The sequence below is a fragment of the Lissotriton helveticus genome, chromosome 8 (assembly GCF_964261635.1).
Source record: "Lissotriton helveticus chromosome 8, aLisHel1.1, whole genome shotgun sequence".
Classification (NCBI taxonomy): Eukaryota; Metazoa; Chordata; class Amphibia; order Caudata; family Salamandridae; genus Lissotriton; species Lissotriton helveticus.
Window position 1 is genome coordinate 464,220,583 of NC_136069.1, and position 14,214 is coordinate 464,234,796.

Below are 14,214 nucleotides of genomic sequence, written 5' to 3' on the forward strand. Positions count from 1 at the left end.
AACTCTTTGTTGGTTAAGTGGGCGCTAAGAAGGGAAGGGCGGTGCACAAACGAACCATTTCTCGATGGGTCGTCTTGTGCATCAAGGCTTGTTACTCTTTGGCTCGAAAGGAGCCTCCTGTGGGGCTTCGTGCCCATTCCACACGGGCGACGGCGGCTACTACTTCCCTGGGCCGGGGAGTCCCCTTGTAGGACATCAGTCAGGCAGCTACGTGGGCCTCGCTGCACACGTTCGCAAGACACTACTGCCTGGACAGCCGAGTCTGGAGAGATGGCTTTTTCGGCCGTTCCGTTCTCCAGGCCTTTCTGGTGTGATCATTGGTTCGCAGACCCACCACCCGGGTTGGTATTGCTGGGGTATCTATTCTAAGGTAAGAAATCTAATACTAACCTGTTTCTTTCAGATGCACAAGTTACTTACCTTTGGTAACGATATATCTGTAAGAAACAGTAGTTGGTATTAGATTCCTTACCGCCCCACCCATCCTCCCCGTTCTGCGAACCAATATCTAGGGTTAAGGTCATCCCTTTCAGGGCCCTAGTTTTTATGGCACCAGTGTTGGTTTTTATCATGGCTCTGCGTTTTCTGGCACGGAAAAGCTGTGTATAAGAACTGACGTCAGCGCGCGAGGGCGGCGTCTAAGTACTCCGGCGACGTCATCCCGGCGCCAACAACGCCGACGACGGATGCGGACCCGCAGACGACGCCTACCGACGCGCAAGGGTACTGCTACGCAAAAGTTTCTGGATCCAGTCTGATGCCTGGGGGTATTCTAAGGTAAGGAATCTAATGTAAGGAATCTAATACTAACTACTGTTTCTTACAGATATATCGTTACCGAAGGTAAGTAACTTGTGCTTCAGTGCTTACACTATAGTTGATGCCACAGTGCACCCACAAGCTACAAAGGTAGCATCTTTCATATCTGGGTGTTTACTGTGCCCATATTCTGTTTTGTTTTAACTGCATGATACATAACAATCCAAAACTGGTTGGTGTCCACTTGAATGTACAAATTAGTCTTTTATCACCCTTCTCTCCTACAGCCCCGCGTAGGCATTGCTATACGCTTGCTGCAACATGGTTTGAGATATCTCTGTCCTACAAGCATGACATTGTACACTTCCCCACAAGCCACACTCCATTCATGAACTTTGTCATACATGCATTAGCATCTAATAAGTAAGTGTCTTATCTCTCTTTCCGCACAGCAACAAAACACAATAAGAGCACAACTCTGGCCCTCTCGAGTGGCATCACAGCTACTCTTATATACAAACGCGCACTTATCCATCCACAGCATTCTCGCAGTGTAGCACGTTGCAAAAGCCTCTTTGTGAGGGGTACAACACACATTATAAATGCATCTATAATGCAATACATCAATGTGTGACAGAAGCAAGCATTTTAAATGAATTAATTTTCTTTGTCTTTATGTAGCCTTAATTAAACACCATTAAAGAGAGCAACAATCATATCCTTATGTGTTAGAGTGAAAGAAAGTTATTTTTCACAGGCACTGAGAATGCTATACAGGTTCCATATGTTTGAAACTTTTCAGTAGTATTCCGCTCGTTTTCCATTTTTGTACTACTAACATTGGCATCACACTGCTAATTGCATAGTTTTTATTGGCAGAGAAACATTTCTTGATCAGTTTAGTAATTTTTTATACTCTGCTTTTTATTGTGATTAAAGTAAAAATATTTTACTTGCAAGTTTAGTCTTCCACGCCATTTTTGAACAAATTATATTAGAAAATATTTAATCATGTTGTATGTCGATTTCTTTTTAAAATAATGATAAACAGTTAGGCAGGACATGAAAGTGGGGTAAACTAGTGGACATAGTTTACATTTGATGTTGTAGAGGAACCTGGTTCTCTGTTTAATTTTGTTATATGCTCCATGTATATTTGTTAAAAACTTGATATTAATGCATTTTATTGATTTGCAAAATGTGTGCGATTGGAATTGTTTATTTTACTTTTCATAACGCAATTGAAATTTGTTAAACTGTGCTGTGTTCTATTGAATATAAGTAATTAACACTGGTGCCGCTCGCCGAGGAGACTTTGCATGCGCCAAGGACTGGGAGCATTGTGTGCTGCTTTGCCACTTAGGAGCCCCGTTGGTGGTTTGAATCTGCGTGGGACCCAGCAAGCGCCGGAGGACGGGACTGCGAGGCCCATCAGGCTGTGCGAGCTCCACCAAGCACACCTGTTGCCTCTTCCCGCGTCTCCGCCCCCCTGCTTGCCTGCTTGCCTGTCTGCCTTTAAACTCCTCGCGGCCCCCGCTCCGCGGGTGCCGCTCGCCGAGGAGACTTTGCATGCGCCAAGGACTGGGAGCATTGTGTGCTGCTTTGCCACTTAGGAGCCCCGTTGGTGGTTTGAATCTGCGTGGGACCCAGCAAGCGCCGGAGGACGGGACTGCGAGGCCCATCAGGCTGTGCGAGCTCCACCAAGCACACCTGTTGCCTCTTCCCGCGTCTCCGCCCCCCTGCTTGCCTGCTTGCCTGTCTGCCTTTAAACTCCTCGCGGCCCCCGCTCCGCGGGAGCCGCTCGCCGAGGAGACTTTGCATGCGCCAAGGACTGGGAGCATTGTGTGCTGCTTTGCCACTTAGGAGCCCCGTTGGTGGTTTGAATCTGCGTGGGACCCAGCAAGCGCGGAGGACGGGACTGCGAGGCCCATCAGGCTGTGCGAGCTCCACCAAGCACACCTGTTGCCTCTTCCCGCGTCTCCGCCCCCCTGCTTGCCTGCTTGCCTGTCTGCCTTTAAACTCCTCGCGGCCCCCGCTCCGCGGGTGCCGCTCGCCGAGGAGACTTTGCATGCGCCAAGGACTGGGAGCATTGTGTGCTGCTTTGCCACTTAGGAGCCCCGTTGGTGGTTTGAATCTGCGTGGGACCCAGCAAGCGCGGAGGACGGGACTGCGAGGCCCATCAGGCTGTGCGAGCTCCACCAAGCACACCTGTTGCCTCTTCCCGTGACTCCGCCCCCTATACCTGCTATCGTATTTAACCTGGACCGACCGCGCGTTAGCGGGACGCGTGTGCGGGACTTATCCCGGGACGAAGCCCGGACTAAGGGCGGACCCTCTGAGACCCTCCGAGAACCGAGGATAACCGGACCGGGCGCATCTCTCATTGTCTTACAGGTACTGGTTGTTAATAATATTGACCTATTTTGGTTGTGTGCACCGCCATCCGCCCGTAAATGTCTACAGTTATATCAGAACAGCCCATGTCTGATAAAGCGGGAGTACTGTTGAATGGCACTCTAGACAAGTACTTCTCAAAGTCCACAACTGACGTTGCTAGGGAAAGTATTTTGGCAGAGAAGCGAGCGGATCGTCGCCGCTCGATTGAAAATATGAAGAATGGGTCCATTCTTTTGCCAACATCCCCCGCCATAGGATTGATTGACATTGTCACCGAAACAACACCTGGTGAGTTGATTAATCTATTAGACTCTGACCCCTTGGAACTAAACGTAGCTGTGCTCACACCTAATGTGTCAACTTCATTAGATTTGACCAGGCCAACTGCATCTTCTAAAGACACTAGTGAATGTACGCCAAAGGAAGATAACCTGCCATTGGTAACTACATCCCGTAGCTGGGCTGCAAAACAAATACCCCAGGAGAAACACTATGGCCCACCGCCTATTAAGAAACAGCGAAAAAGGAGGGACTTGTTGCAACCAGAGTTGAGCTGTAGAGACTTTGGTAAAAAGACAATCACTGCCCCAAAGGCATTACATAATTCTCATGTTGAATCAGAGGGGAGCACTACATTGCCTTTATCATTATCCCAGCCTAACCCACATCTAGACCAAGAGCATAGTATGGACTCTAGTGATGTTGTGAATGTATCAATAGTAAACAAAGGTTCTGTGACCCTATTAGATATAGAGAGTTTGATTAAATCATACTCTGCAAGCATCATTGAGAGGCTGATGGAAGTAGAAAGTAGGCTGTGTAAGATTGAACATGCATTAGGTTGTAAGGATGCTGTAATCGATCCTGGTCGGAATAATGTAGGTAAAAAACATCAGAATATCACTACAAAACCAACATCGACCCCTGTTCATGTGTCTAAACACATCCCAAACCACACTACAATTCCACCCACGATTGCACCTTCTGTAAAACCCATGGGGAAAACGGTAACAGCACTGGTCCATCACCATTCTCCTCCCAAGCCCTCTCAAACTAAAATTGTTGACCAACCAGCTATAAGTGTCACAAATAAGACTATTGACAACACTAATACCAATACACTCTTGAGAAAACCAGTGAGGGAGGTGGGAGAAAATAGACATACCTGGGGGAAACCCAGAAGGACTCCCTTACCCGAACTTCCCCCAGAGGCTGTACCCTACGTGGTAATTTTAACAGGGGTGCCTGTGCTTGGTCAAAACAAGCGGGAGGGTTTTGCCCAATTAAAAAACAAAATTATGCATTGGCTGAGTATTTACAGGCCAATTGCAAATCACATCAATGGGGATATCACCCATGTCCGACGTCTAGAATGGCTAGGGGGCAAACCCAAAGATATCGAAGGAGATATAGTGGTTGTGAATTTTCGAGACCCCAATGCAGTACAATTCATTTTGAACTGGCAGTTGAGTGCCTCTAATAATACAATAATTCCCAAACCACTCACCTATTTCTATCCTAGATCTTTGGTGTTTTCATCTCAATATCACCCACCTCAGTACTGCCCTCCTCAGCGTATACAGCATCTACAGCAAAACAATTGTCCAAGCGTCCTGGACGCTGTGAGTATCCAACATGCCCTGCACCCTTCATCACTTCAGAACATAAATAACATGTATCAAGCACCACACCCGGTGGAAATTTCAGATCCTAGGGTATGGAACTACGTAATGCCCAAAATATATAATCCCCAGAATGGAAGGATGGATCACCTAAAACCCTTCACCCCCCTAGAAACCTTTAATAGGTTTGACATCTTCAGCGGTCTAGATGATTGTGATTGATGCCATCTGTTCGGGGGGGATGAGGGATCAAAGAAAATGTTTGTGGGTGACGTGGGTACTACAGTTAAGCTTGATGTATCTGATATCAATGTGCTTCCCTGTTCGGGCAAAACTGTACTCCATGATATGAATGTTTCTGAAGATATAAATGTTACGGGAGAACAGGTATTAGCCATGACCAGCTTGGGGAGTACCTTAACTGTTGAGGCAGCGCCCTTGTTACCCCCAGCGGTGCCTTTGCCCAATTTTGATGAGATCTCTGGGGCTGCTGTTGAAAGGCCATCAAATCTCGCTGTGTCGATAAAAATGATCTGTTGGAATATAGCTGGTGTTGTAAAAAATCTGAGGGATCCTGAGTGGTCAAATTTTATAGAATCCTTTGATTTCTGTTTCCTTCAGGAAACTTGGGCAGTTGAGGTGCCTCATAGGGTGGGTTACAAGACTTATGGGATTGATGCGATTCCCTCTAGAAGTGGAAGGGCATCGGGGGGTCTTCTGATATGGGTGAAAATAAATCTAAAGATAAAGATTGAGGTGGTGCCCACTAATTCTGTAGACATATTGGTGCTAAAAGTCATATTATCCAACGGGAAAAATTTGTTCCTTGTAAACATTTACAATAGGCCCTTACCTTTATCGGGAGAATCACCAATTATTGCAAAATTAGACTGCTTTCTGAGCAATCTGGATCCCAGCCATGATTTTGTTATCTTGGCTGGAGATCTAAATTGTAATTTTGAGCAGTTGAGGGTCTCAGCGAAATCTTCAATGAAGAAGATCAAGCAAACAAAATCCCTACTTTAGAGAATGTCAAATCAGTTAAATGCTCAACTTTGGGTCTTCAATTGTTGAGTTTATGTACGGAACACTGTCTTAGGGCTTGCAACGGAAGGTTACCATCTGACAGCTCTAAGAAACCAACATTCTCTAGAAATACTTATAAAAGTAACTTAGATTTTGTCATCGTTTCTATCCCTCTCTGGCCAAATCTCCTGGACTTTGAAGTACTGGAGCGATTTGAAAGCGATCATTTTCCCTTAACTTTGACATTAGATGCTTTACTCTTTAATAATACGGTCGAACAAAGCATAACTGAGGAAGGGGTGAATTCCAATTTTGAGATTCATATTAGTAATAATAGAAGATCTCTGAAATGGCCACTCATATTGGACCGTAATGATATCCTCAGTGAAATCTATTCACTTCTGGCTGGGACGTTTGGCCCTTATTTGGCGTCAATGGGTGAGGATGCAACAACAACTGCATTCCTGCCATTACACCAACATTTTTTTAAAGAATTAAAATTACTGGTTACCAAGATGCCCAAAAAAACCCAACAGAAGATTCAGAATCTGTCCCATAGTAAACCTTGGTACGACAGATCCTGTAGAGAATCAAAGAGGGAATTATTGATTGCAATTAAGGCCAAATCTCCTTTTGATGTAAAACAAGCGAGGAACAACTACAAATCTGTACAAAGGGCCGCAAAGATGGCATGGGAGGAAGACAAATGGGCCAATCTGCTGCAAGCAGCTAGGGCACGTGACAACGTCGCCTTTTGGAGGCTAGTGGCAAATGGAAATAAGGTGGGCAGGGTGGTCAAGGATGTTTTCCTAGATGAACAAACTTGGGTTACCCATTTTACAAATTTATACAAAAAATTTGATGACCCATGTTTGGATATGCATGCAACAAATTATGAATCTCCGGCAGACCAACTCTCCTTTACTCTAGGTGAAACAGAACTGGCAATAACCCAGATTAAATCAGGAAAAGCACCAGGCTTGGACAAAATCCCTGGGGACCTATACAAGCATGACTTAGCTGTATGGGTACCATATATTAATTTTTTATGTAATGTATTCTCAGGCACTTTAGAATTTCCGGAGAGCTGGAAGGGAGCGGAAATTGTTTTAATTTTTAAAAAGGGAGATAGGATGGATCCTTGCAATTATCGGCCAATAAGTCTAATGGATATTTTACAAAAAATTTATTCACGCCATATTCTTTTACGCGTGAACAATTGGCTAGATGAAAATGCAATACTGACTAAGTTCCAAGCAGGATTTAGATCTAATATCAGCACAATAGATCAGATTTTTAGATTCTGCTGCCTCTATTGGAAGTACGTGGTGATTAAAAGGTGCCATTTATATGTTGCCTTTATCGATTTAAGGGCAGCATTTGATTTGGTGCCTCGCAATCTCCTATGGAAAACTTTGAGTTCAGCAGGTATGCCATATAACCTTGTCACTCAGATAAGGGAGTTACACGCAGGGAATTTCGCTAGAATTAGATGGGGTCCAAATGGTGAATTAACCCAGAAGATACCCATCGAGCGTGGAGTCCGCCAGGGTTGCGTCCTGGCCCCCACGCTCTTTTCCCTGTTTGTAAACGATATTCCCCAATTCCTGGAGAGATGTAAAAATCACTCCCCGAAACTGAATGGTGAGAAGGTGACATCGCTACTATTTGCTGATGATACCATTTTGATTTCTCAAACGAAAAATGGCCTGCAGATAATTATAGATACTTTTAATGAATACTGCAGTCAGAAGGGGCTTGAAATCAACGTGAAGAAGACAAAATATATGGCCCTGAATCCCATAAAACCTGACAGAGGCTGCCTTATATTAAACGGTGAAAAGCTGGAATCCGTCCCTCATTTTTCTTATTTGGGGGTGACATTGGACTCCAACTTTACTTGGAAAGCCCAATTGGATAAAAGCAAATTAATTTTTGTCCAGAATGTTAAACCTATTCTTAGGGAGCAAAATTTAAGTACAAGTAAAGCAGCTTCTCCCGTGATGGAACTTTTTAAAGCCAAGGTTCAATCAGCGGTCCTTTATGGGGCAGAAATATGGGGTCCCGGTTCAAAGGAAACGTTCAGTCTCCTAGACAATAACTTCATGCGAAGTTTGGCAAGGGTCCCGAGAGGTACTCCTTTAGTCCCCCTGGAACTTGATCTAAACTTCAAAAGAACTGATCACCAAGTCTTGATTCGACCATTGATGCTGTGGGTCAGACTATGGCATGTCCCTGAACTTCAAGATTATAGAGATGGACTAAAAGAAGTTATTAAACTTGATAATCAGGGTGACATCCCATGGTTAAGGCACATCAAGATTTGGTTAAGTAATATAGGGCTGAAACATTTTTGGGAGAACCCCGAACATCTACCCGTAAACCCCAAATCAATATTAAAAAGGGCATTTTGGAGTTTCATACTAAATAGGACTATAAGTAATAGTACTAGTGGGACCTTGGTTTCAAGGTTCCTAAACTTTAAGAATGAACCTATGTATGAGACTTTTATGGATGAAATAGAGCCCCCACTAGCAAAAACTTTATTTCTAAAATTTAGTTATGGAAACTTACAAATAAAAACTACCTTGGCCCGTTGGGCTAGAAATCGTGCTGCAGGAACTCCCATAATGGATGAGAATTGCTCTATGTGTACTTACAATCAGATTGAAAACGAGCAACATATCCTCCTTTTTTGTCCTTGTTATAAACAGGCCAGAAAGAGATGGATTAAACCCATTTGCCTTCTTTTAGGCCTGAGCTCCAGTGCACAGGCGGTGAGAATCCTAACAACTAACACCTCTCAACAAATAACATTTAGTGTTAGTAGATTCCTACTTTCCATATTCTATACAAGGAAAAAATTGGGGCACTGTTTGTAATGTAATACAATTAATCTGCTTGGAATTGCTATTTTGACCTATGAATGTAATGTTTCGTTCCATCCAGCTCCTTAATTGCCGTAGTTTTTTTGCTTTTTAAATTAATGTTTTATTTATTGTAATGTTTTATTATAATGAAATGTAATGTAATATATGCATTGCTCTTTTATGGCATTTGTGCCGAAATAAAGATTTAATGATGAAGTAATTAACACAAGTAATTGTTTCTTAATTCTGTAATTGTGTTAATCTAGTTCCTTCCTATTTACAATTTGTTTTGTTTCAAACAGTGGCTTTAGTGAAGAGGTCACTTATTACACATCCGGCAGTGCTCCCTCAATGCCAGCTTGCCCGACACTTATTAAAGCTGGAGTTACTTGGTTATGTGTACAATGGACTAAGCCCTCAGGAACACCATCCGATGAAGGAATTTCGTATACCTTAGAGATGGAAGATGAAATCTCAGTAAGTGTTTCTTAAGTGAATTGCTCTAATGCATGAGTATGATCAGTTAGATTATTGTATCAGTGGCGCACAACTAGCCAAAATTGGAAGGTTCTATTTTATGTTGTAATCTTCACAGATTCCTCCTTGTGGTATTGTACGTATCCAGTCATGGTAATGCTCTCTGCTGCCTACATTCACAGTCCTTAAGGGCCTTGAGTCTATTTCTTTGAGAATTATGTTATCTTCCAGACATACTATACATAACTTCTTTAGCCTTATTTCACTTGCTGTTTCATGCACTGCTTTCACATTTTAGTTATTTGTCCCTTCTCCATTTTATCCAGCACATGTCAATTATTGTTCCTCAGCTTTATTTCTGTTGATCCTCCAGAAATCTGTACAAACAGGCTCACCATGGATAAGTTCACTCGAGAAATAAAAAGGTTCACTTCTACCAGTGTTAATAAAACTACCAATACACCAAGGATTGAATCGTCTTTAAACCACAAAATCCTTGAATTTTGATATTTAAAATAGAAGCATTTTTAGGGAAATTAAAGCATTTGTACCCTTTGGTCTTATTCTCTATGTTATTCTGTACCTAGCAAGTCCTTATATATGCTACTTGTGACGTTTAGTGATTTTTACGGGCTCGGCGACGTCACCACTTCGTCAGAAGTGGGGAGGAGCTGCGAGCCGTATTGTAGCGGCTTTTTCGTTCATGCTGGATAAATGTTTGTTAGCTCGTGCATTTTCAGTGCGCTATTTTATTATCTGAATAGTGATTGGTCGTCGCGGTGATGTTTTTTTAGTATTCTTCATGTGATAGGGCATAGGTAATGTTAGTCGGCCATTTGTGGCATTTTCTGTGCGGTTACGAGCACGGCAGACCATTAATTTTAATTAGGAGCTGTCAGAGTGCCCTTGTAATGCAATCCAGATGGTGGGAGCGCGTTCACCATTCTGCATTGCATGTATAGGGCGCGCGTTCGTCTGCAGCGTTTTTGGGGCTGAGAAATGTGGACGTCTATTGTATTGAACTTGTATGTGATTTATCATTGTTCGGAAAAATGTGTGTTTGCAAAGAAGTGTTCCCGATTACAAGGACATGGTGTTCGCTTATTTCCTTTGAAGTGCTGTCAGATATGTATTTCTCTTTAATAGCAACACGTACTTTGGATACCACCACCAGTACTACCACTACCAGTACCACCACCACCAGTACTACCACTACCAGTACAACCACCAGTACCACCACTACCAGTACTACCACCACCACTACTACCACCACCAGTACTACCACTACCAGTACCACCACCTCCAGTACTACCACTACTACCACTACCAGTACCACCACCACTACCAGTAACACCACCACCAGTACTACCACTACCAGTACCACCACCACCAGTACTACAACTACCAGTACCACCACCGCCACCAGTACTAACACCATCAGTACTACCAGTACTACAGCCACCAGTACTACCACTACTACAGCCAACAGTACTACCACTACCACCAGTACTACCACCACCACCAGTAATACCAGTACCACCACCACCAGTACTACCACAACCAATACTACCAGTATCACTACCACCACCACCAGTACCACCACCACCAGTACTACCACCACCAGTACTACCAGTACTACCACCACCACCAGTACTAACACTACCAGTACCACCACCACCACCAGTACTACCAGTACTACAGCCACCAGTACTACTACTACCACCACCACCAGTACTACCAGTACCACGACCACCAGTACTACCACTACCAGTACTACCACTACCAGTACCACTACCACCACCAGTACTACCACCATCAGTACTACCAGTACTACCTCCACCAGTACTACCACTACCAGTACCACCACCACCAGTACTACCACTACCAGTACCACCACCAGTACTACCAGTACTACAGCCACCAGTACTACCACTAACACCACTACCAGTACTACCAGTACCACGACCACCAGTACTACCACCACCAGTAATACCACTACCAGTACCACTACCACCACCAGTACTACCACCACCAGTACCACCACCACCAGTACTACCAGTACTACCATCATCAGTACTACCAGTACTACCATCACCAGTACTACCACTACCAGTACCACCACCACCAGTACTACCACTACCAGTACCACCACCACCACCACCAGTACTACCAGTAGTACCACCATCAGTACTACCAGTACTAGAGTGCATAGGGAGTGCATAGTGCAGAGTTCATATGGAGTGCATAGTGCATAGGGAGTGCAGAGTGCATAGGGAGTGAAGAGTGCACAGTGCATAGGGAATGCAGAGTGCACAGGGAGTGCAGAGTGCATAGGGAGTGCATAGGGAGTGCAGAGTGCATAGGGAGTGCAGAGTGCATAGGGAGTGCAGAGTGCATAGGGAGTGCAGAGTGCATAGGGAGTGCAGAGTGCATAGGGAGTGCACAGTGCATAGGGAGTGCACAGTGCAGAGTGCATAGGGAGCGCAGAGTGCATAGGGAGCGCAGAGTGCATAGGGAGTGCATAGTGCAGAGTGCATAGGGAGTGCATAGTGCAGAGTGCATAGGGAGTGCATAGTGCAGAGTGCATAGGGAGTGCAGAGTGCATAGGGAGTGCAGAGTGCATAGGGAGTGCAGAGTGCATAGGGAGTGCAGAGTACATAGGGAGTGCAGAATGCATAGGGAGCGCAGAGTGCATAGGGAGTGCAGAGTGCATAGGGAGTGCAGAGTGCATAGGGAGTGCATAGTGCAGAGTGCATAGGGAGTGCAGAGTGCATAGGGAGTGCAGAGTGCATAGGGAGTGCAGAGTGCATAGGGAGTGCAGAATGCATAGGGAGTGCAGAGTGCATAGGGAGTGCATAGTGCAGAGTGCATAGGGAGTGCAGAGTGCATAGGGAGTGCAGAGTGCATAGGGAGTGCAGAGTGCATAGGGAGTGCAGAGTGCATAGAGAGTGCATAAGGAGTGCAGAGTGCATAGGGAGTGCAGAGTGCATAGGGAGTGCAGAGTGCATAGGGAGTGCAGAATGCATAGGGAGTGCAGAGTGCATAGGGAGTGCAGAGTGCATAGGGAGTGCAGAGTGCAGAGTGCATAGGGAGTGCAGAGTGCATAGGGAGTGCAGAGTGCATAGGGAGTGCAGAGTGCATAGGGAGTGCAGAGTGCATAGGGAGTGCAGAGTGCAGAGTGCATAGGGAGTGCAGAGTGCATAGGGAGTGCAGAGTGCATAGGGAGTGCATAGTGCAGAGTGCATAGGGAGTGCAGAGTGCATAGGGAGTGCAGAGTGCATAGGGAGTGCAGAGTGCATAGGGAGTGCAGAATGCATAGGGAGTGCAGAGTGCATAGGGAGTGCAGAGTGCATAGGGAGTGCAGAGTGCATAGGGAGTGCAGAGTGCATAGGGAGTGCAGAGTGCATAGGGAGTGCAGAGTGCATAGTGCATAGGGAGTGCATAGTGCATAGGGAGTGCAGAGTGCATAAGGAGTGCAGAGTGCATAGGGAGTGCAGAGTGCATAGGGAGTGCAGAATGCATAGGGAGTGCAGAGTGCATAGGGAGTGCAGAGTGCATAGGGAGTGCAGAGTGCACAGTGCATAGGGAGTGCAGAGTGCATAGGGAGTGCAGAGTGCATAGGGAGCGCAGAGTGCATAGGGAGCGCAGAGTGCATAGGGAGCGCAGAGTGAAGAGTGCATAGGGAGTGCAGAGTGCATAGGGAGTGCAGAGTGCATAGGGAGTGCAGAGTGCATAGGGAGTGCATAGTGCATAGGGAGTGCAGTGCATAGGGAGTGCATAGTGCAGAGTGCATAGGGAGTGCAGAGTGCAGAGTGCAGACTGCATAGGGAGTGCATAGTGCAGACTGCATAGGGAGTGAAGAGTGCAGAGTGCATAGGGAGTGCATAGGGAGTGCAGAGTGCATAGGGAGTGCATAGTGCAGAGTGCATAGGGAGTGCAGAGTGCATAGGGAGCGCAGAGTGCATAGGGAGCGCAGAGTGCATAGGGAGTGCAGAATGCATAGGGAGTGCAGAGTGCATAGGGAGTGCATAGTGCAGAGTGCATAGGGAGTGCATAGTGCAGAGTGCATAGGGAGTGCATAGTGCAGAGTGCATAGTGCAGAGTGCATAGGGAGTGCAGAGTGCATAGGGAGTGCAGAGTGCATAGGGAGTGCAGAGTGCATAGGGAGTGCAGAGTACATAGGGAGTGCAGAGTGCATAGGGAGTGCAGAGTGCATAGGGAGTGCAGAGTGCATAGGGAGTGCAGAGTGCATAGGGAGTGCAGAGTGCATAGGGAGTGCAGAGTGCATAGGGAGTGCAGAATGCATAGGGAGCGCAGAGTGCATAGGGAGCGCAGAGTGCAGAGTGCATAGGGAGTGCAGAGTGCATAGGGAGTGCAGAGTGCATAGGGAGTGCAGAGTGCATAGGGAGTGCATAGGGAGTGCAGAGTGCATAGGGAGTGCAGAGTGCATAGGGAGTGCAGAGTGCATAGGGAATGCAGAGTGCATAGGGAGTGCAGAGTGCATAGGGAGTGCAGAGTGCAGAGTGCATAGGGAGTGCAGAGTGCATAGGGAGTGCAGAGTGCATAGTGCAGAGTGCATAGGGAGTGCAGAGTGCATAGGGAGTGCATAGTGCAGAGTGCATAGGGAGTGCATAGTGCATAGGGAGTGCAGTGCATAGGGAGTGCAGTGCATAGGGAGTGCATAGTGCAGAGTGCATAGGGAGTGCAGAGTGCAGAGTGCAGACTGCATAGGGAGTGCATAGTGCAGACTGCATAGGGAGTGAAGAGTGCAGAGTGCATAGGGAGTGCAGAGTGCATAGGGAGTGCATAGTGCATAGGGAGTGCATAGTGCAGAGTACATAGGGAGTGCATAGTGCAGAGTGCATAGGGAGTGCATAGTGCAGAGTGCATAGGGAGTGCAGAGTGCATAGGGAGTGAAGAGTGCAGAGTGCATAGGGAGTGCAGAGTGCATAGGGAGTGCAGAGTGCATAGGGAGTGCAGAGTGCATAGGGAGTGCAGAGTGCATAGGGAGTGCAGAGTGCATAGGGAGTGCAGAGTGCATAGGGAGTGCAGAGTGCATAGGG

The 14,214-nt window shown here is 46.1% G+C and overlaps 1 protein-coding gene across 2 annotated transcripts in view; it reads left to right on the forward strand.

The window, feature by feature from the left end:
* Positions 1 to 14,214, forward strand: part of FNDC3A (fibronectin type III domain containing 3A) — a 1,256,364-nt gene that overhangs the window by 803,674 nt on the left and 438,476 nt on the right. For both annotated transcript variants that reach the window (XM_078657339.1, XM_078657340.1), the window contains one exon: positions 8,977 to 9,151. In XM_078657339.1, coding sequence (XP_078513465.1) covers positions 8,977 to 9,151 — 175 coding nt within the window. The remainder of the gene's footprint in view (positions 1 to 8,976; positions 9,152 to 14,214) is intronic.